At 48.9% G+C, this 23,935-nt stretch overlaps 1 protein-coding gene across 1 annotated transcript; it reads left to right on the top strand.

Annotated features, from left to right (window-relative positions):
- NLRP12 (NLR family pyrin domain containing 12) lies at positions 3,879–23,515 on the top strand. The gene is made up of 10 exons (XM_018063018.1): positions 3,879–4,250; positions 5,105–5,185; positions 6,554–8,237; positions 11,939–12,109; positions 13,342–13,512; positions 15,796–15,966; positions 17,108–17,278; positions 18,426–18,596; positions 21,519–21,689; positions 22,176–23,515. The coding sequence occupies exons 1-10, from the start codon at positions 3,962–3,964 to the stop codon at positions 22,261–22,263; spliced, it is 3,168 nt and encodes a 1,055-aa protein (XP_017918507.1). The 5' UTR covers positions 3,879–3,961; the 3' UTR covers positions 22,264–23,515.

Raw genomic sequence — 23,935 nt, 5'->3', positions numbered from 1 at the left:
ATGTATAGAAGCAGAAGTTTAAGTCATGCATTGAAACGGCTCCTTTCCTGTGTTTCCAGAAACAAGTGCTGAGCCCCAGAAGGCCCCCAAATTGCCAAGTCTCTTCCTTCCCATGAGAAAGAAGTGTTTTCTTGAAAGAGTATTGTGAAACGGGTTAGCGATTCGGCTTCCCTCCCCTCTGAATTCCTAGAACTATGTTTTTCCCTCCTGGGAAGGAAGGGGAAGAGGTAAGGTAATGAGAGCGTCATCGGGGAAGCCCAGGTCTAACCCTTAAAGGGTGCAGGCTACCACCACCTTCTTTCTCACCCCCTGCCTGAGAACTCGTGTGACTCACCCCTGAATTGAACGCATTCCCTGTCCCAGGTCAGAGCCTGCACCACAGCTCCAGGCTGCCTCCTTTGGTTCATTGTCCACTATCACCCTGAGATATCTTCCCTGGTGCAGATCCGACTCCATCCCTCCCATACTCAAAACCATTCCATATCATATGAAGGAATATTGTTGCTGTTTAGTCAACAACTCATATCTGACTCCTTTGCAACCCCATGGACCGCAGTCCACCAGGCTCCTCTGTCCATGGGATTTTTCACCACTGAGTCCCCAGGGAAGTCCCACAAAAGAATATTATTCAGCCATTAAAAGGAATGAAGTGTTAGTCGCTCAGTCATGTCCAACTCTTTGCAGTCCCATGGAACATAGCCCACCAGGTTCCTCTGTCCATGGGATTCTCCAGGCAGGAATACTGGAGTGAGTCGGCATTTCCTTCTCCAAGGGATCTTCCTGACCCAGGGATCGAAAAGTAAGTAAGTAAGTAAAGTCATCCAGTCATGTCCGACTCTTTGTGACCCCATGGACTGCAGCCCACCAGGCTCCTCAGTCCATGGGATTCAAGGTCTCCCACATTGTGGGCAGATTCTTTGCCATCTGAGCCACCAGGGAAGCCCCTCCCCCAAAAAAGGAATGAAGTACTGATATAGACTATTACATGCTGAGCCTTGAAAAGTGAAGTGAGTGAAAGTGAAGTCGCTCAGTCGTGTCCGACTCTTTGCAACCCATGGACTGTAGCCCACCAAGCTCTTCCGTTCATGGGATTCTCCAGGCAAGAATACTGGAGTGGGTTGCCATTTCCTTCTCCTGAATGTTGAAAACAAATATATAATATTGCCCATGTGTGGAATTTAGGAAAATGGTACAGATGAACTTGTTTGCAAAGCAGAAACAGATGTAGAGAACAAAGGTGCTAATACCAAGGGGAAAGCAGGCATGAACTGGGAAACTGGGACAGACACACATGCACAGTGGAGAACAGTGAGAACCTGCTGTACAGCACGGGGCAGTCCGCTCAGTGCTCCGCCGTGATCTACGCGGGAAGGGGACCCAAAAGAGAGGCGATCTGTGTACACATGTGGCTGATTCATTTTGCTGCATAGCAAAAGCTAACACAACACTGTAAAGAAGGTATTCTCCAATAAAGTTAATAAAAAGACAGAAAGAAATGCAGACCCTCACACCCACTAAAATAGAATTTTTATTTCGATAAGGTCTCCTGGTGATGCGCATTAGGGTTTGAGAATCCCTGCCTGGAGACACGATTTTGCAGTTGTACCCAGAAATGTTCACTAACCCCAGTTCCATTGCTTAACCGCTAAAAAAACTTTCTGAGGCATCGTTGATTTACAGTATTGTGTTAATTTCAGGTATACAGCAATGTGATTCAGTCATATAATATATATATATATATGTACATTATTCTATTTCACTATAGTTTGTTACATGAAAAGCCATATTGTTTGTATATGAATCCAGCTCTATTCTGAGTCCAGAAAACTTGACTGGCCTTCACGAATCCCTCCCCTTTCCGCTAAGCACAGGGGTCCTGTCTTTCCTTCTAGAAGCTCCAGCAGTTGAAGAGGCAGACTTCCAGTGTGGATGGTGGTTGAGGAAAGAGGGAACTGAGAACAGGACGATTAAAGCATGTCACAAGTTAAGTGTCAGAGCCAAACAGCTCGTCTCTGAAATTCCCAGTTTACATAGACTGTGGAAGGACTTACGCTGTGTCCTACTTCTTCATTTCCTCACCAAGCCTATAAAAGTTCAGGGTGAAGCTTAGAAAGCGCTTCCAGGCTCTCACTTGACCAGAAAAGGCCCAGGGCAAGGGTGGTGGGGGGAGAGGAATGTGAAGACCGCAGAGGGTATCCACATTGCATCACTGTCCCTAGAAAGACCTAGAAACCAAAGCATTTCCCCCAAACCCCTTCTTCACCTTGTTGCCATGTTCAAAACCATTCACTGGCTCCCTGGACATCCTTGGTGGAACAGTGGATAAGGGGCTTCCCAAGTGGCTCTAGTGTAAAGAACCTGCCTTCTGATGCTGGAGATATAAGAGACGTGGGTTCGATCCCCTGGGTTGGGATGATTCTTGGAAGAGGGCATGGTAAACCCCTCCAGCATTCTTGCCTGGAGAATCCCACGGACAGAGGAGTCTGATGGGCTACAGTCCATAGGGTCGCAAAGACTTGACTGAAGTGACTTAGCTTGCAGGCATACACAGTGGATAGGAATCTGCTTGCCAACGCAGGGGACATGGGTTTGATCCCTGGTCAGTGAAGGTTCCTTGTACCATGGAACAGCTAAGCCTGTGTGCCACAACTACTGACCATCTCCCTAGAGCCTCTGCTCCACAACGAGAAGCCACCGCAATGAGAAGCCCGAGAACCACAAGGAAGAATAGTCCCCACTCGCCACAACTAGAGAAAACCCACATAGAGCAATGAAAGATCAGCACAGCCAAAAGTAAATAAATAAATCTTTAAGGAAAAAAAGAATATCCAATTATAAGATCCCTCCTTTCTCCCCATCCCACCTAAATCTTTCCCAGCATAAATACCTGATAGCTATTTGAGCTACATCCTTCTCAGACTGTATCTTCTTCGGGGTGGGGGGGGGGGGCAGTGCACTGCGTGGGGTCTTAATTATGGCAGGCTGGCCCCAGAGTCTGTGGGCTTAGTTCCCCCAGCAGGGATCATACCCACACCCCCTGCCCTGGAAGAGGGATTCTGAACCCCAGGATCACCAGGGAAGTCCTGACTATACCCTTTCATTCATCCGAGGGCAGCTTCCTGGTCTGAAGGAGATGAGATGGCTATCTCTGCCCTTGTTTAGCTGTGTGATGGTGGAGAATCCCTGTACCCCTCTAAGCTTCTGTCTCCCTCATCAATACCTGGAAGAAAAATTTGCTCACCTTCACCCACATTTCATGTTCACATTTGCTCCCATGACATTGGTTAAAGCAAGCGACACATCCAAGTCCGATATCATCGGAAAGGAGGTCTCATTCTCCCATGAGGAAGCATGCGTTGCTAGGCTGCCTCAGTCCTGTCTGACTCTGTGCAACCCCATGGACTGTAGCCCACCAGGCTCCTCTGTCCATGGGATTCTCCAGACAAGAATACTGGGGCGGGTTGCCATGCCCTCCTGCAGGGGATCTTCCCGACCCAGGGATCGAACCCACCTCTCTTATGTCTCCCGCACTGGCAGACAGGCTCTTTACCACCAGCACCACCAGGAAAACATCCCCCCAGCCCAAGGGCAAGAACTATTTTGATAATGATCTACCTCGGACCCAGTGAGGCAAAGACAGTAGTCAGGACAAAGAATGTTTGGTCCAGGGAGCGGGGAAGGAGAGAAGTGAAAGCTTTTTCTCACTGCCACTCAAGGCCTCCTGCGATTTCCCAATCTGTCTCCACTTCCTCCTCTTCAAAGTGGACCTGTTGGTGAGGTGAGGGTGTGGTGGGGAGGGGTGGGAAGGAATCGAAGGGGGAGGAGGCACTATTTCAACAGAAGGACTGTGTGGGCGTTCACGTCTCTGCCTGCGGTGATCAGAGCTGGGCATGTGTACTCAATCCTCCCGGGTATAGAAACACCCCTCCAGCCTCTCTCCTGGAGGGCCCACGGAGCCCCCATGTCCCCAGCCCCGCTCAGGAGTGAGCTGGGTCGCCTCTGCACCTACTTGGAGGAACTGGAGGCCGTGGAGCTGAAGAAGTTCAAGTTATACCTGGGGACTGCGACAGAAATGGGGGAGGCCAAGATCCCCTGGGGGCGGATGGAGCCGGCGGGTCCCCTGGAAATGGCCCAGCTGCTGGCGGCTCATTTCGGGCCACGGGAGGCCTGGCTGCTGGCCCTTGGCGTCTTTCAGCGTATCAACAGGAAGGACCTGTGGGAGAGAGGCCACAGAGAGGACCAAGGGAGGGGTAAGGAGGTTTTGACGGTCCGGGCTGAGGCTGCTACCCACCGATTCCCTTCTTTTGTGTTTTTGTTTTGCTGTGTTTTTTTTCAAGATTTTTCTGCTGCTTCCTGTTTTAAAAATTAATTAATTTGGCTGCACCTGGTCTTACTTGTGACACGTGGGGTCCTCATTGTAGCATGCTGGTTTCTCTCTCCAGTTGCCTGGAGGTAGGTGAAATCTTAGTTCCCCCAGTGGGGATTGAACTTGTGTCTCTTGCATTGGAAGGCCGTTCTTAATCACTGGACCACTGGGGAAGATCGCCCCTTCTCCTTCCTGATGATCGCTGGGCTCCCAAGAGCTGCCTCTAACCCATCCCCCTGAACTTTGTTTGAGCTGCCTGGAGTACCTCCCTCTTCTTCACCTGGAAAACTCCTATTCATCTGTCAGAACCCTGAAGGCACTACTTTCTCTGTGATTCCTTTACTCATTTTCTCCCTCTCCCTGCTCAATCACCCTGGCTGGCTTGGAAACCCCACTTTTCATACTAAGTACTTAATAAATACATATTTTGGAGTCCATAAAAGATTAGAAGATGTTCAATAAATAAGTATCAAATAAAAAAATATGCCAGGTACACATGTATAAAAGACATTTCAAAAATGCTAGTTTCTGGTGTGGGGCTGAAGGGGAGGAGGAATCCAAGCCGACTCAGAATGCCCTGGCTGAGGGATTAATCAGATGGATGGAGGTGCCAATCACTATGATCGCTACCCGTGGGCAGTGAGTTATTACCATGTAGACAGTTTGATGTAATGGAAGTTACTGTCGTGAAGGGCTAGTCAGATACATGCCAGCTGATCTGGCAAATTCCTCTTCCAGACGCTCCACCTGGTGGCCCACCCTCGCTGGGCAGTGAGTCAGCATGTTCTCTGGACGTCTTGCCTGCCGCTCCAAGAAAAGGTGAGCCACGAGCCATGTAAGCTGGTGCAGCCACTATGGAAAACAGCATGGAGGTTCCTCAGAAAACTGAAACTAGAATTACCATACGACCCAGCAATCCCACTCTTGGGCATATATCCGAACAAAACTCTACTTTGAAAAGATACATGCACCCCTTTGCTCACAGCAGCATTAGTCACAGTAGCTGAGACATGGGGATGACCTAAATGTCCATCGGCAGTTGAATGGATAAAGATAAATATATATATCACATCTTCTTTATCCATTCCAGCCTTAAGAAGCTGGAATGTTATTCAGCCACAAGAAAGAATGAAATCATGCCATTTGCAGCAACACAGATGCAACTAGAGATTGTCGTGCTAGGTGAAGTCAGAAAGACAAATACCATATGATATCACTTACGGGTAGAATCTAAAATATGGCACAAATGAACCTATCCACAAAACAGACTCACAGACCTAGAAAACAGACTGCTAATTGCCAAGGGGGAGGTGGGTGGAGGAGGGAAGGACTAGTTTTGGATTAGCGGATCCAAACTATTCTATATAGGATGGATAAACAACAAGGTCTTACAGTACCACAGTGAAGTATATTCGATATCCTGTGGTAAATCAATGGAAAAGAATAGTTAGAAAAAGAATGTCTATATGTGTATAAGTGAGTCAGTTTGCTGTACAGCAGAGATTGGTACCACATTGCAAAATAAATCAACTATCCCTGCGCGTGTGCTCAGTCATGTGTGACTCTTTCGAGACCCGGTGGACTGTAGCTCACCAGGCTCCTCTGTCCATAGTATTTCCCAGGCAAGAATACTGGAGTGGGTTGCCATTTCCTTCTCCAGGGAATCTTCCCAAGCCAGAGACTGAACCTGCATCTCCTGCACTGGCAGGCAGGTTCTTTATCACGGGGCCACCTATTAACGAGAATCGTGAAAATCGCTCAGTTGTGTCTGACTCTTCGTGACCCTGTGAACTATAGCCCACCAGGTTCCTCTGTCCATGGAATTCTCCAGGCCAGAATACTGGAGTGGGTAGCTGTCCCCTTCTCCAGGGGATCTCCCCAACCCAGGGATTGAACCCAGGTCTCTCGAACTGCAGGAGGATTCTTCACCATCTGAGCCACCTGGGAAGTTAAAAGAAAAACAACAAAAAAAGAATAGTTCCCATGTTGATGCTTCTGCTTCCCACAAGGAGGCAAGATCTGTGGTGGTGTACCGAAGCACCAAAGTTCCCAGGCTCCATCTAGAAAAGACTTCCAAGGTCATCGCAAAGCAGATAGTTCACTAGACCACAGTTTGCATTAATGCACGCATTCATTAAAGGCTGCTGACCGATCTATCCTTCACGGTCCTTCATTCCTCTCCGTTAGATTCCCGGGAAGCCTACAGAGACTACGTCCGCAGGAAATTCCGGCTAATGGAAGACCGCAACGCGCGCCTGGGGGAGTTCGTCAACCTCAGCCACCGGTACACGCGGCTCCTCCTGGCGAAGGAACACTCCAGCCCCACATGGACCCAGCAGAAGCTCTTGGACACGGGCCAGGGAAACGCGGGGACCGCTGGCCAGCCGGCCAGCCTCATCCAGATCGAGGCCCTCTTCGAGCCAGATGAAGAGCGCCCGGAGCCCCCACGCACCGTCGTCCTGCAGGGCGCGGCGGGCATGGGCAAATCCATGCTGGCCCACAAAGTGATGCTCGACTGGGCCGATGGGAAGCTCTTCCAAGACAGGTTCGACTACGTCTGCTACATCAACTGCCGGGAGATGAACCGGGGCACCGCGGAGCGCAGCGCGCGAGACCTCCTGGCCGGCTGCTGGCCGGAGCCCTGCGCTCCTCTCCAGGAGCTCGTCCGCGTGCCTGAGCGTCTCCTCGTCATCATGGATGGCTTTGACGAACTCAGACCCTCCTTCCACGACCCGCAGGGCCCCTGGTGCCTCTGCTGGGAGAAGAAAGCCCCCGCGGAGGTCCTCCTGGGCAGCCTGATTCGTAAAAAGCTCCTGCCCGAGCTGTCCCTCCTCATCACCACGCGGCCCACTGCTCTGGCCAAGCTCCAGCGCTCACTCGAGCATCCCAGGCACGTGGCGATCCTGGGCTTCTCCGAGGCAGAGCGCAAGGAGTACTTCCACAGGTATTTCCACGACAGGGAGCAGGCAGGCCAGGTCTTCAGCTTCGTGAGGGACGACGAGCCCCTCTTCACTCTCTGTTTTGTCCCCATGGTGTGCTGGGTGGTCTGCACCTGCCTCAAGCAGCAGCTGGAGGGCGGGGGGCTCTTAAGACGGAGGTCGAGGACCACGACGGCCGTGTACCTGCTCTACCTCCTGAGTCTGATGCAACCCAAGCCAGGGACCCCCACCCTGCCGTCCCCGCCCAACCGGAGGGGGCTGTGCGCCCTGGCGGCCCACGGCCTCTGGGAACAGAAGATCCTCTTTGCGGAGCGCGACCTCCGGGAGCACGGCCTGGACGCGGCCGACGTCTCTTCCTTCCTCAACATGAACATCTTCCAGAAGGACATCAACTGCGAGACTCTCTACAGTTTCATCCACCTGAGTTTCCAGGAGTTTTTCGCGGCCATGCACTACGTGTTGGATGATGGAGCGAGCGGAGCCGGCCCCGAGCGGGACCTCAGCAGGTTGCTGACCGAGTACGCCTTCTCCGAGAGGAGCTTCTTAGCCCTCACGGTCCGTTTCCTGTTTGGACTCCTGAACGAGGAGACCAGGAGCTACCTGGAGAAGACGCTGGGCTGGAAGGTCTCGCCTGGCGTCAAGACCGAGCTGCTCGAGTGGATCCGCCGCAAGGCTCGGAGCGAGGGGTCCACCCTGAAGCAGGGTGCCCTGGAGGTCTTCGGCTGCCTGTACGAGCTCCAGGAGGAGGAATTCATCCAACAAGCCCTCAGCCACTTCCAGGTGGTCGTGGTCAACAACATCACCACCAAGATGGAATACATGGTGTCCTCCTTTTGTGTGAAGAGCTGCAGGAACGCCGAGGTGCTGCAACTGTTCGGGGCTGCCTACCAAGCCAATGGAGAAGACGGGCTGAGATGGCCCCTGGCAACGTCGTAAGTATTTGCTGGGGCTTGCTCCCCGAGTTCATGCCCTTAGCCAGGTTCATGTTCTCAAAGCGGGTGACTTTTCCCTCCATCCTAGGAGATATTTGGCAATATGTGGAGAAGGATTTCGCTGTCACAGTCAGGGGAGATCAGACAGATGATAGGGGTCTCAATGGGTGGAGGTCAGGGATGCTGCAAAAATACCCTACAGTGCACAGGACAGCCTCCATCACTAAGAACTATTTGGCTCCAAAGTGTCAACAGTGCCCAGGTCATTTTCTAGTTCTTAAACAACAAGAACAAAAACCCTAATGGTTGTTCAGTTGTGTCCAACTCTTTGAGACCCCATGAACTGTAGCCTGCCAGGCTTCTCTGTCCATGGGATTTTCCAGGCAAGAATACTGGAGTGGGTTGCCATGCCCTGCTCCAGGGGATCCTCCTGACCCAGGGATGGAACCCAGGTTTCATGCAATGGCAGGTGGATTTTTTACCACTGAGCCACCAGTGAAGCTCTAAGCAATACTTATCAGGACTAAATAGTGGTCCATGTCAAGGAGAATGTATCCAGTCAACATATATTATCCAGGACTGGATATATTATATTATAACATATATTATAACATATATTATATCTGTGGACTGGGCTATCCCTTTTTTTTCAGGTTGTTTTTTTTTCCTTGTCCTTGCCCTGCTGGGCTTAGGAGATCTTAGTTCCCTGACCAGGGATGGAACCTGGATTCCCTGGCAGTGATAGCACACAGTCCTAAGTACTAGACCTCCAGGGAATTCCAAGTAATTTTTCTAAACTTACTATATGGTCTTTTTTTTTTTTTCCTTAAAAGTTTTTTCACATTGAGGTGTAGTTGACTGACAATGCTGTGTTAGTTTCAGGTGTACAGCAAAGTGACTCAGATATATAATACATATATATATATACTTTTTCAAATTATTTTCCATTATAAGTTATTACAAGATATTGAGTATAGTCCCCTGTGCTATACAGTAAGTAGGTCCTTGTTGCTGCGCAATTTTTTTTTATAGGTTGAAGACAGTATGAATAAGCCACCCAGTACCCCTAACAGAGCAAACAGTCAATGGAGAAGGAAGATAGACAGAGAATAGTAAATAAATCAATAGGCAAATGAAATGAAATTGATTAAGGCAGTTGCAAACAGAGTTATCTGTTAGGAAGAAAGTAAAACCAGGTAATATTATATAACAGAGACTTGGAGGGGGAAGGGCAACATGAAAGGAGGTGGTCAGTGAAGGAAACTCTGAGCAAGTGACATTCTTTGTGTGTGTGTTCGGCTAGGACTTTGTTTTGGTTTGGGTTCCCTGAGGAATCACCTTAGAAGCAAGGATTTCAACATAAGTGGAGTGGAAAGGAAACATTCTTGTTTCTTCTCCTCTCCTAGGTTGTGAAACTGGGGGCTTATAAATTAGACTTACAAAAGACAGATTCATAAGCTAAAAAAAAAAAAATAGAAGTTTAGTGGCACGTTTGTTCCCACTTACATGTGGATGGACCCAGAAATGAGTACCCTAAAGGGATCCATAGAATTTGGGGTTATGCATATATATATATATATATGTGGAACCTGGAGAGATGGCACCGATGAACCTATCTTCAGGGCAGCAATGGAGACACAGGCAGACAAAGGGCACAGACTCGTGGGCACAGTGGGGCAAGGAGAGGGCGGGAGAAATTGAGAGAGGAGCGTGGAAACATACATTGCCATATGTAAATAGACAGCTGGGGGGAATTTGCTGTCTGACTTGGGGAGCTCAACCTGGTGCTCCGTGACAACCTAGAGGGATGGGATGGGGTGGGAGATGGGAGGGAAGTTCAAGAGGGAGGGGGCATGTGTATACCTGTGGCTGACTCACGTTGGTGTATGGTAGAAAGTAACATAAGGTTGTAAGCAATTATCCTCCAATTAAAAATAAATTTTAAACAAAAAGTATTTGGGCTTAGGGACAGTCTTAACAAAAACAATACATTTTTAGGGCTGTGACAAGACAAAAGAAAAGGGTTTTGAGTTTCCGGGGCAGCAAGCTGTGGAAAGGCAAATTTGTGGGGAAACGGATGGAATAATTGTTTGTGCAGTCTCACAATGATTTCATCAGCTTTGGAACTGCGGGGGAAGAAGAATCCTCTTCCTTCTTAGGGTCTCTGGCTGGGCCTAAGAATTAAACTGACATAAGACAGCATAACGGGGGAAACACCCAAACTTTACTGAGAGAGAATGAAGACTGGAAGAGCAGGTGATGCTGCTGGCCTGGGGACCACACTTGGGAACCACAAGTACAGATGAAAGGCTTTAAAGAGCTCTCTGGGGCTTTCCCTGGTGGGCCAGGGGTTAAGACTCCGTGCTTCCGCTGCAGGGGGTTCGGGTTTAATCCTTGTTTGGAACTTAGATCCCCCACACTGCATGCACTGCCAAAATAAATAAATCAATAAATTTAAAGAGCTCCCTGATAGTTACTCAATCAAGGAGCGGAACTATATGGTTTTCTGCCCTCTCTGAGTTGCTTGCTAATGCTCTTGGAAAAAAAAAATAGTTACAATGGAATATTTCAAATATACGCAGAGTATATATAGAGAGATAGATAGATGAATATATATATTCATCATTTATTTAACCAGTTAGCAACATTTTGCGAAATGTGCTTCATCTATTGTTCCCTGTCTTGCTTTTTTTTTTTTTCCCTCAAAAAAAATTTTGGGGGGGATTGTTCCTGCTAGGCTTGTGGGATCCTATTTCCCCAACCAGGGATTGAACCTGTGTCCCCTTCCCTCACCATGACATCATCATTCCTAACAAAATTAACAATTCCTGGGAATTTCCTGGTGGTCCAGTGGTTAGCGGACTTCCCTGGTGGCTCAGACTGTAAAGCGTCTGTCTACAATGCGGGAGACCCAGGTTCAATCCCTGGGTTGGGAAGATCCCCTGGAGAAGGAAACGGCAACCCACTCCAGTACTCTTGCCTGGAAAATCCCATGGATGGAGGAACTTGGTAGGCTACAGTGCATGAGGTCGCAAAGAGTTGGACATGACTGAGCAATTTCATGTTCACTTTCCAGTGGTTAGGGCTTCCCGCTGTCACTGCGAAGGGCCTGGATTCAATACCAGATTGAACCCAGGAATTGATCAGCATAGCAAAAAACAAAAGCAACAACCAAAAGACACAATTCCTTAATATCTTCTAATACTCAGTCCATATTCAAATATAGAGCTTCCCTGGCGCGCGTTTGTGCTAGGTTGCTTCAGTTGTGTCCGATTCTTTGCGGCCCCATGGACTGTAACCCACCAGGCTCCTCCGTCCATGGGATTCTCCAGGCAAGAGTACTGGAGTGGGTAGCCATTCCCTTCTCCAGGGGATCTTCCTGACCCAGGGATTGAACCTCTGTCTCTTATGTCTCCTGTATTGACAAGCGGGTTCTTTACCACTAGCCCTGCTTGGGACGCCCACAGGCTCCGTGGCAAAGAACCCACCTGCCAATGCAGGAGACACAGGAGACGTGGGTTCGATCCCTGGGTTGGGAAAATGCCCAGGAGAAGGAAATGCTAACCCACTCCAGTCTTCTTACTGGGAAATTCCATGGACAGAGGAGCCTGGTGGGCAAAGAGTGGGAGATGACTGAGGGGCTGAGCACATGCACCAGGGCCAAACATCTCTAAACCGACCATCCTGTGTCCTTCCCACAGCCCCGAAAGGCACGTTTTACCTGATGTCTACAGCGAGCAGCTGGCTGCTGCCCTCAGCACCAACCCCAGCCTGGTGGAGCTGGCTTTGCACAGCAATGCCCTGGGAAGCCGGGGGGTGAAGCTGCTGTGTCAAGGACTCAGACACCCCAACTGCAGACTGCAGAACCTGAGGTGAGTCCAGGCTGGTCTGTGAGCTTCTGGGGGCCCTACCATTCCATCCTAAGGAGTTCCATCAGGAAGAGCATAGGGTGGGACTTCCCTGGTGGTCCAGTGGTTAAAACGTCCAGCTTCTACTGCCAGGGGCACGGGTTTAATCCCTGGTTGGGGAGCTAAAATCCTGCAAGCCACGTGGTGTAGCCAAAAACAAAAAACAAAAAGTCATAGGATGATGTTTGCTTGGGCTCCCATAAGAAAGCACCACAGGCTGGATGACTTAAGTGATGGACTTTGATTTTCTCAAAGCTGTGGAGGCTGGGAGTTCTGGCTCAGGGCATCGGCAGGCTTGGTTTCCTCCGGGGCCCCTCTCCCTGCCTTGCAGACGGCCACCTTCTCCATGTCCTCACAGGGTCTTTCCTCTGTGTGTGTCTCTGTCCTAATCTCCTCTCCGCATAAGGACACCCACCAGTCATATGGGACCAGGGTCCACCCTAATGACCTCACTTTAACTTAATTACCTTCTTGTAGTGATGGAGAAAAGAAGAGAGAATGGGGAGAGGAGGGATAAATTAGGGGGTGGAGATTAAAATACACACTTTGTTGTTGTTGTTTAGTTGCTGAGTCGGGCCCCACTCTTTGCGAGCCCATGGACTGTAGTCTTGGCAAGAATACTACAGGGGGTTGCCATTGCCTTCTCCAGGGGATCTTCCCAACCCAGGGATTGAACCTGCATTGGCAGGTGGGTTCTTTACCTCTGAGCCACCAGGAAAGCTCATATATAAAATAGATAACCAACAAGGATCTACTCTAGAGAACAAGGAACTCTACTCAATATCTTATAATAACCTATAAAGGAAAAGAATCTGATATATATATTCATATAATTTTTATATTTGTATGTATTCGGTAAAGCTGAATCACCTTGCCTTGCTGTATACCTGAAACTAACACAAGATTGTAAACCAAGTATGCGTGCTTAATCGCTCAGTTGTGTCTGACTCTTTGTGACCCCGTGGACTGCAGCCCGCCAGGCTCCTCTGTCCGTGGGATTCTCCAGGCAAGAATACTGGAGTGGTTGCCGTGCCCTCCTCCAGGGGCTCTTCCCCACCCAGGGATCGGACCTGCCTCTCTTACATCTCCTGCGTTGGCAGGCGGGTTCTTTACCACTAGTACCCGCCACCTGGGAAGCCCCTTTACAAAACAGCCCCAAACGAAATCACCTGGCTCTTTTCCTCTTTGCGTCCCAGGCTGAAGAGATGCCGAGTTTCCAGCTCCATCTGCCAGGACCTGACGACCGCACTGATCGCCAACAAGCACTTACTGAGGATGGACCTCAGTGGCAATGCCCTGGGGCTGCTGGGCGTGCAGCTGCTTTGCCAGGGGCTCCGGCACCCCAAGTGCAGGCTGCAGGTGGTGCAGTGAGTGTCCCCCCCCCCCCGCCCAGGAACATGTCCTTCACCTCTGTGATCTCCTGGGACAAGCTGCTTGTGTCCTGGGACTTGAAGCATCTCCCCAGATGCCAGTCCCCAAACCCCTACCTCTCATCACAGCTGCCCTTAGACCCGTGACCTGAGATGCCACCCCTCCCAGACTCTGCACTTGGTGTGAGAGTGCTGAGTCACTTCAGTCGTGTCTGACTCTTTTGCCACCCCGTGGACTGTAGCCCACCAGGTTCCTCTGTCCATGGGATGCTCCAGGCAAGAATACTGGAGTGGGCTGCCATTTCCTCCTCCAGGGGATCTTCCCGACCCAGGGTTTGAACCCAAATCTCCTGCTTGGCAGGCATATTCTTTACCACTGAGCTCAAATTAGAGCTGCCCTTAGACCCTTGACCTGAGACTCCCGCTCTGGACTCTTTGCACTTTGGAGAACCTGTTTCTGGCCTCTTCTGACCCCAGTCATTTCCACATGGTGAGGAGTCCCTGGGGCCCCTGCCCACCCAGAACCCACACCCTATTTATTGACCACATCCTGAGTACTCAGAACCCCAAAGGTCTCCATGCAAAGATCCTTTTCTTGTGCAACTTCCTTTTTCTTCCGTGCCACTGTTTTCAAAAAATCACCCTGCCTTCCCCCTCTATGTCTTTGTTACTACTACCCATAAGAACGCTCCATTTTTTTCCCATTTTTAAAGACTTTTTTTGACGTGGACCACTTTTAAACTCTTTATTGAATTAGCTACAATATTGCTTCTGTTTTGTATTTTTGGGTTTTGGCCACAAGGCATGTGGGATCTTAGTTCCCCGATCAGGGATCAAACCCAGACCGCACCCCCCGACCCCAGTGGGAAGGTAAACTCTTAACCGTTGGACCTCCAGGGAAGGCCCCCAACACTCTACTTCTGACACTTTATGTGTGGGGTTATCCTCACACGAAGGCGTGTGACGCCAACTGGGTGTTCTGGAATTTAAATTGGTTCTAACACTATCTACCTGGAGATGGCGTCAGAGTAAGGCTTCATTGCCTGGAACCTGTGTCCCCTGCATTGCAAGGCAGATTTTAACCACTGGACCACCAGGGAAGTCCCATGTTTTTGCTTTTGTTTTATCCCTTAGGAAATTAGAGATTTAGGAACTCTGTGCCGCCAGCAGCCAGAGCAGAGACTTTGTGTGTGTGTGTGTGTGTGTGTGTGTGTGTGTGTGTGTGTGTATTTTTTTTCTATTATCTCACTACCCCTCATCTTATTCCTCCAAATCAACTTCTACTTACGCTTCGAGAACCAGCTCAAGTCCTCCCAGAGAGCCTTCCCTCACTGCACACCATGTGCCAAAGCTGGGTGAGGAGGCGCCTCCTCCAGGATGTTCAACAAACAGTGACTCCCGCTGGTGGAGCGCTGACCATGTGTCAGGCTGGCTCTACCCCACTGCTTCTAATAAATTATGTAATCCTCACAACCACCCTGAGCCGGCGTAATTAGTATCCTTATTGTAGTCAGTGACTTGAGACATGGTGGTACATGTAACAGAAAGCTGAGACCTGAGGAAAACTCGCTTGAGGGAATTCCCTGGTGGTTCAGTGGTTAGGACTCTGTCCTCTCGCTGTCAGGGTTCAATCCCTGGTCTGAGAACTAAGGTCCCACAAGCCACTATGGGATGCAGCTAAACAAACAAACAAAAAACTCCAAAAACAAAACAAAAATCTCCCTTGAGGTCAAAGTATGGGGGGTGGGGAACAGGTTGTTGAACCCTAGAGACCCTGCTCTGAACTATTACTGTGTACGCTGCCTCCATGAGACCACCCGTGTGTGTGTGTGTGTGTGTGTGTGTGTGTGTTAGTTGCTTAGTTGTGTCCGACTCTGCAACCCATAGACTGCAGCCCACCAGGCTCCTCCGTCCATGGGATTCTCCAGGCAAGAACAGTGGAGTGGGTTGCCATTTCCTTCTCCAAAAGGAACTATAGGAAGAAGAAAGTGAAGTCGCTTAGTCGTGTCTGATTCTTTGCAACTCCATGGACTATAGCCCGCCAGGTTCCTCTGTCCATGGGATGCTGCAGGCAAGAATACTGGAGTGGGCTGCCATTTCCTCCTCCGGGGTTCTTCCTGACCCAGGGATCGAACCCACGTCTCCTGTATTGGCAGGCAGGTTCTTTTCCATTGAGCCACCAGGGAAGCATGTCGGCTGATTCAATGGGCCAGAGCAGAAACCATCAGGACACGGAAAAGCAAGATGGCACCCTCTTCAACTCTTTTCTTTCCTCCCAAGGTTGAGGAAGTGTCAACTGGAGGCCGAGGCCTGCCAGGAGCTCGCCTCTGTGCTCAGCACTAGTCGCCATCTGCTGGAGCTGGACCTGACAGGAAATGCGCTGGAAGACTCGGGCCTGAGGCTGCTGTGTCAAGGCTTGAGGCACCCAGTCTGTAGGCTGCGGATTTTGTGGTGAGTTCTACCGGTGTCTCTTTGAATCTGACTCCTTTAGGGACCTCATATGGGCTTCCCTGTGGCTCAGAGGGTAAAGAATCTGCCTGCAATGCACAAGACCTAGGTTCAAACCCTGGGTGGGGAATATCCTCAGAAGAAGGGAATGGCAACCTACTCCAGTATTCTTGTCTGAGAAATCCCATGGACAAAGGAGCCTGGCAGGCTACAGTTCATGGGTTTGCAGAGTCAATCACAACTGAACACACACACACACACACTTATTTTTAATTTTTTGAGGAAGCACTATTTTCCATAGCCACTGCACCATTGTACATTTCTACCAACAGTGCAAAGAGGTTCCAATTTCTCCACATCCTCACTAACACCTGTTGTTCTCTGTTTTTTGGATAATGTCTATCCGAACGCGTATGAGGTGATATCTCATTGTGCTTTTGACTTGCGTTTTCCTAATGATTAATAATGTTGAACATTTTTTTCACATGATTTGTGGCCATTTATATGTCTTCTTTGGAGAAATGTCTATTTAGGCCTTTGGCCATGTTTCAAACAAGTGGTTTATTTGAAAACATTACTTTTAAGATTAGGGGCAGGCATTTGCAGCAACATGGATGGACCTAGAGATGATCATACTAAGCAAAGTCACTCAGAAAGAGAAAGACAAATGATATCCCTTACACATGGAATCTAAAATGATATCACTTAGACGTGGCATCTAAAATGTGACACAAATAAACTTATCTATGAAACAAACAGATTCACTATTGCAGAGAACAGACTTGTGGTTACAAAGGGGAAGGCAGGGTGGAGGAGGGAAGGCCTGGGCGTTTGGGGTTAGCAGATGCTAACTATTATAAACTGAACGGATAAACAAGGTCCTACTGTATAGCACAGGGAACTATATCCAATATCCTGTGATAAATCCTAATGGAAAAGAATATGAAAAAGAACACATATGTATAACTTGAGTCACTTTGCTATTAAAAGAACATTGTATTATATTAAAAGAACATGGTATTAAAAGAACATTGTAAATCAAGTCCACTGTAATAACATTTTTTAAAAAGATTGGGGGCAGTGAGGATAGCATCAGCATTGTACAGGAAACCCTCCTGAGCACACGCCGAACTGGATTTTGCAGGTTGAAGATCTGCCTTCTCACTGGTGCTGTATGTGAAGACCTGGCGTCCACCATCCGCGTGAACCAGAGCCTGGTGGAGCTGGACCTAAGCCTGAATGACCTGGGGGACCCCGGGGTGCTGCTGCTGTGTGAGGGCCTCAGGCACCCCCAGTGCAAACTCCAGACCCTCCGGTGAGTCCCCGCTTTCCTCACCATCCTTGGAGTCCAAAGTCATGATTCCTGCCCTCCTGCCTGGGCTCAGGGGGGCTGTCTCCCTCCCCTCCTCTCCTAACCTCTAACTCCATCGGCCTCCTGTCCAAGGTTTTTCTGCCACAGAGCCTTTGCACAAGCAGTTCCTTCTTCCTGGAATGCACTCCTTTTTTTTTTTTTCTTCTAATATTTATTTTATTTATTATTTATTCATTTAGCTGTCCCCAGGGCCTTACTTGCAGCATGCAGGATTTTTAGTTGTGGTATGCAAACCCTTAGTTGTAGTATGTGGGATCTAGTTTCCTGACTAGGGATCGAACCCAGGCCCCCTGCATTGGCAGCCTGGAGTCTTAGCCACTGGACCACCAGGGAAGTCTCCCTGAGATGCACTTCTGCTCCGATTTCTTCTTTTTTTCACCCTGATAATACCTGTTTCATCTGTTAGGATCCAAAGCAAATGCTTCTTCTTCAGGCACACCTTCTCCATCTCCTAGATAAGACTACTTTTAGGATCCCATTTGACCTTATTTTTCTCCTCAGTGTCACTTATCAAAATATCTGTGTGTGTGTGTGTTGTTGTACAGGAACAACACATTGTGGCAACAGCGTGTGCCAGTGACTAGCATAAGATCTGGCTCAGAGATTATATTTTTAAATGGTGCAACAGATGAAAAAGCAAATTTAAAAAAAAGAAAATGAGGAATTCCCTGGCGGTCCAGTGGTTAGGACTCTACACTTTCATTGCTGGGGGTTGGGGTTCGATCCCTGGTTGGGGGACTAAGACCCAGAAGCTTCTGGGTGGGGAAAAAAAAAAAAAAGCAGCAGGACTGTCAATTTCATCTTGCCCCTCCCCCATTCCCTCTCCCCACCCCTAAACACTAGTTTGTTCTTATATCTGTGAGTCTGCTTCTTTTGCATAATATTCACTAGTTAATACAGTAGCATTTTTGACCCCATTAAGCTGAAGACATCTGGGAATTCCCTGTAGTCCAGTGGTAAGGACTCCCTGCTTTCACTGCTGAGGACCGGGGTTCAATCCCTGGTGGAGGAAGTAAGATCCAAGCTCTCTTCCCCAAAAAAACTTCAGAAGGAATGAGCCAGCTCTCTCCTGTGCTTAATGTCTTCCCAGGCTCGGCATTTGCCGGCTCAGCTCTGCAGCCTGTGAGGGTCTCTCTGCTGTGCTTGGGGTCAGCTCCCACCTGTGGGAGCTGGACCTGAGCTTTAATGACCTGGGAGACCACGGCATGTCCTTGCTGTGTGAGGGGCTGCGACACCCCACCTGCAGACTCCGGAAACTGTGGTGAGTGGCTGGGAGGCAGGACTGCTGGGTGTGATGCTGATCCCTGGCAGGGTTGGGAGGGGATCTGTCCTTATCTTTCTTTCTATTGGATTTATCCTTCCATCCCTCCATCTCTCTGGAAGATACGAGATGCTCAGAGGTGGAAAGAAAACCTGTGTAAATGAGTCGCTGAGTAATTCATCCTCTGGAATACAAACAGACGAGGCTAAGTTTTTCCATCCAGTCGTTGCCTCTAAACATGTTCTGTAAAACTCCCCTTTTCTCTGGGCATTTACTTGGGCAGATTTATAGCTTTCTGGTAACCTTTATGTAATAAAAGTTCAATCTGGGACTTCCCAGGTGGTCCAGTGGCTAATAAGTCTCCTCGCTCCCAATGCAGGGGGCCTGAGTTCAATGCCTGGTCAGGGAACTAGATCCCACATGCCTCAACCAAGACCTGATGCAGTCAAATAAATAATAAATAAATAAATATTTTTTAAAAAACTTCAGTCTGGTCCAGAATAAACTTCAGTCAAATGTTAATGAACCTTTCTTCCTTCCCCTTTCTCCCAATACCAGCCCATCCCTTCCTCCCAAAACACTTAGAATGAGAGGAGGCTGTGTCTACTTTTTAAATTAATTGTGTTAATTAGTTATTTTGGGCTGTGCTGGGTCTTCACTGCTTTTCTCTAGTCGCAAAGAGCAGGGGCTACTCTTTGTTGCGGGGCAAGGGCTTCTCATTGCCTTGGGTTCCCTTCTTGCGAGCCTATGCTGGTGGCTCAGATGGTCAAGAATCTCTTAGAGGCTCTAGGCAGGCAGGCTTCAGTACCTGTGACTCACCGGCTCTACAGCGCTGACTCAGTAGTTGTGGTTGTTCCCTGGCATGTGTGATCTTCCTGGACCAGGGATCGAACCCCTGCTCCCTCCACGGGCAAGCAGATTCTTTACCACAGGACCACCAGGGAAGCCCAGGCTTATCTATTTTTAATTTTCCTCCCTTAGTAAATCTCTTGCTTATCTGGGGCCCTGGGTAACTGGAAACGAAGCTGAGGGCTTAGGGACAGCATGTCTCCCTTTTGTTATTTATTTTTGCCCGCACTTGGGCCTTGGTTGCTGCGAGAGGGCTTTCTCTAGCTGAAGTACACAGGCTTCTCACTGCGGTGGCTTCTCTTTTTGCGGAGCACAGACTCTACAGCACGGACTCAGTGGTTGTGGCTCTTGGGCTTAGCTGCTCCTCAGCATGTGGGGTCTTCTGGGACCAGGAGTCTAACCCACGTCTCGTGCACTGACAGGTGGATTCTTAACCACTGGACCAAGGAAGCCCCATCTCTCCCTTCATTGGTGCAGCTAGGTTCCCTCTGGGATGTCAGTACCAGCCCCTCCCAGTCTGGCAGGTGTCCAAATGATACCTGTCTTGTGGGGATCACTTGTGTGTTCTCATGGGGACCCCAGAGAAGGTGCTCCCGACATGGGATGATCTGGGTCAAGCTCTTTCCACAATCCCCTCCCCAGCTCTCACCGTATGTCCTGCTCCTTACCCTTCTGTGCCTGTGAGGTGGTGATTACACGTCACCCACCTGGGTCTTTCTCGTCCATTTCAAGTCCTGAACTGTTGCCTTCTACCTTGTTTGGAGGCACATATTGCCTCACAGCCTCAGCCAAAGATGAAAACATTTCCATCTAACATCCCAGCTACAACAACATTTCAGTGCTACCTGTTTTTACTGTACCAGCATGGAATACAGGAAAGAAATACAATTGGACAGAATAGAAACCAGAGAAAATCAGATGGCATAGTGTTGGGTGGGGCAGGAAGCAGCCCAAATCATGCTGGCTTCTTGAAAAAAAAAAAAGATGGGGGAGAGCATTGATCAAGTTGTGTAACTAGAAGTGTAGGTTTCAGGTATGGCTTGATCTAGGCATTCAGATACTTGATCTCCATTATCCCCTCTACTTATTCCTGTATTGGCTCCATTATGAGTTAAAGTTATCCTTGATCCAATACATGGTGGCAAAAAGCCTACAGCTCTATAGATGACTTCTTTTCAGGTGCAAGTTCTGAAAAAGTCTCTAGGGAAAGCATGATTCTGGTTCACTGTTTTGGATGGATCCTGTGCCCAGAGGGAACTACTCGTGGTGGCTGGGGACAAGGAAACCAACCAGCTTAGGCCTGGCCCCTATATCTACTGCTAGAGCTTATAGACATTAATCCCTGAGATGAGGGTTTCAATGAGAAATTGGGATAGAATTACCAGAAGGAAAAATTCTTGGCTGCAGAATCGGGATATCCATTACAGATGGAGCTATGATCTTTTTTCTTTCTTTCTTCTTTTGTTTAAAAAAATTAATTTTGGGGCTTCACTGATGGCTCAGTGATAAAGTGTCTGCTTGCCAATGCAAGAGACGCGGGTTCGATCCCTGGTCCAGAAAGTCCTCACATGTCAGGGAGCAGCTAAGCCTGAGTGGCACAGCTACTGATCCTCAGCTCGAGAGCCCGTGAGCCACAACTACTGAGCCCATGAGCTGAACCAGCTGAAACCCAAGCTCTGCAACAAGAGAAGCAACTGCAATGAGAAGCCCGAGCACCGCAGCTAAGGAGTAGCCCCCACTCACCACAACCAAAGCCCACACAGCAACGAAGACTCAGCACAACCAAAAATAAATAACAATTAAAATAAATAAAATGAAAAACTTGAATTTTTATTGGAGTATAGTTGCTTTACAACGTTGTGTTAGTTTCTACTGTACAGCAAAGGGGAGTGTCTTTAAATGCCTTTATGAAATGCTTTCCCTCACCGCATCGGCCTTAACCTGGACTGATCTGATTCTAGTCTACTTCTTTCTTAAACTGATCCCTAAAAACGTCACCCCGATTCCCTATGAAGCTGACACTTTCCAACACGAACTGCCGACGTTGCTTCAACCACTTCTCATCTTCCGCAGGCTGGACAGCTGCAGCCTCACGGGCAAAGCTTGTGAGGACATTTCCTCTGCCCTGGGCGTCAACCAGACCCTCACAGACCTTTATCTGACCAACAACGCCCTGGGGAACACAGGTGTCAGGCTGCTGTGCGAGAGGCTGAGCCACCCGGGCTGCAAACTCCGAGTCCTCTGGTGAGAGATGGTCCCTGCCTCTGGAGGAGACGGGCCCTGGGGCTTGGGGTCAGGAGTCAGTATGCTTAGGCACTCAGTCATATCCAACTCTTTGTGACCTCATGGACTGCGGCCCGCCAGGCTCCTCTGTCCGTGGGCTTCTCCAGGAAAGAATGCTGGAGTGGGCTGCCATTTCCTCCTCCAGGTATCTTTCCCAGCCAGGGATCAAACCTGAGTCTCCTGCATTGCGGGCAGATTCTTTACTGTTTGAGCTACCAGGGGAAGCCCTTCCGTAAGATGATTACAAATTAAATTTGTTCACACAGGCTAGGGTCTTAAAAATGGGGTATAGCTTAGAGCAAGCTTATCTCCCAATAAGATTTGATTTACAATGATGAACTACTTAATGGAATTAACATATTGTAACCAAGCAGGATGTATGAGATTTGCTGTACGGACGGAATGCCACCATAGTGGCCTGGAATATTTCCCATCTTGTGTCCTCAGGTTGTTTGGAATGGACCTGAATAAAATGACCCAACGAAGTTTGGCGGCACTTCGAGTGACAAAACCTTACTTGGACATTGGCTGCTGAGTGGCTGGGCTGCTGATTCTTCTCTTGAAGTCAGGACAGAAGAGGACCATCCCAGGACCCATGAATCAATGATGATCTCTGTCTCTTTACTTCCTCAAGAGACAAGATCCTCTGCAGGATAATCTTTGCTGCTTGGGGTGTGTGCGATTGCTGGGCAAGAGGGTGGAATTTTAGTTTGGAGAGTTGGTGCCATGGAGAGAATTCAGGGCAGGGTCCCAGATGATTCTAGAACAGAAGCTCTCAACTGAGGGTGATTTTTGTCAGCCCCCCTCCAACCTCCCCCTTCCCAGGACACCCAGCATTGTCAGAGGACAATGGGCTGGGGAGAGTTGTTGGCATCTTGTGAAGTCCTGCTATAAATGTCGTAGAAAGTAAAAATACAGCGACAGTGCCCACAATCAAGGGTCAGGGAACTGCTGACCATAACCACCCTCCTCAGCCAGGCCTGCTTGCCTGAGTTTGCTCACAACAGGAGGCCCCGATAAGGAACTTGGTGCTGCTTATTGGTTATCCATCTTAAATAGAGCAGTATATTATCCATCCCAAACTACCCCTTCTCCCATCCTTCCCCTCTGGCAGCCCTAAATTCATGAGTAAGCTGAACTAGGGGTAATCTGACCCACTTAAAGCAATCCCTAAACTGTCGTAAGGGCTTCCCAGGTGGCGCTAGTGGTAAACAATCCACCTGCCAATGGAGGAGATGTAAAAGACGCAGGTTTGATCCCTGCCTGGGCCAGGGAGATCCCCTGGAGGAGGGCATGGCAGCAGTATTCTTGGCCGGAGAATCCCATGGACAGAGGAGCTTGGCAGGTTCCAGCCCATAGGGTCACAAAGAGTGAGACTGGGACTTAGCACGTGCACCGGCTGTCATAAAGCTGAAGGCTAAGGAAAACTTGTGGGCATAAAAGTTGAGAGTACACCTTAAGGTGAAGGTATGAGTTTTCTGGCTTTGTAGTCAGAACTCCGTCTCCAGCATTGCAGGTGGATTCTTTACTGATGAGCCGCCTTAGTTTAAAACTAGCAACACAGGACTCCAGGATTTAATTACTGGACACTCAAGGTTCCGGGGCTGGAGTGGTTTGGGGAGGACTACATGGCGCAACTTCTCAGAGATGGGATGTCCCGATTATAATGGCCAGGATTTCCCACTACGAATGAGGTATGTTTAGAAATTGTGAATCACCATTATTACACACCTGTAACCATTACAACTGAATTTTAGATTTCAGAATTACCCAACTATGAATAAAATTTACATTAAGTTGTCTCTAAATTCAATTCTAAGCACAAGAGTCCTGGCAATTGACTTTCCATTTACCCATCCCTGGAGAAGGAAATGGCAACCCACTCCAGTACTATTGCCTGGAAAATCCCATGGACAGAGGAGCCTGGTAGGCTACAGTCCATGGGGGTCTCAAAGAGTCGAACACGACTGAGCGATTTCACTTTAAGCATCTTGGGCAAACTGCTAGCCCACTGACTCTAAGATCACAGTTCAGCCGCTTGAACCTCTGAACATATTCTAAACTTAGCCGCTTGAACTTCTGAACAAATTCTAAGCTTAATTCTTTTAACACTGAGTGTTAAATAGCCAGACTGTTTAGTTGCTAAGTCGTGTCTGGCTCTTTCGGGACCCCATGGACTGTAGCCAGCCAGGCGCCTCTGTTTTCCA

This window comes from Capra hircus, chromosome 18, assembly GCF_001704415.2.
Source record: "Capra hircus breed San Clemente chromosome 18, ASM170441v1, whole genome shotgun sequence".
Lineage (NCBI taxonomy): Eukaryota > Metazoa > Chordata > Mammalia > Artiodactyla > Bovidae > Capra > Capra hircus.
The sequence above is the reverse complement of the archived record's forward strand: the minus strand, read 5'-3'. Positions and strand labels throughout refer to the sequence as shown.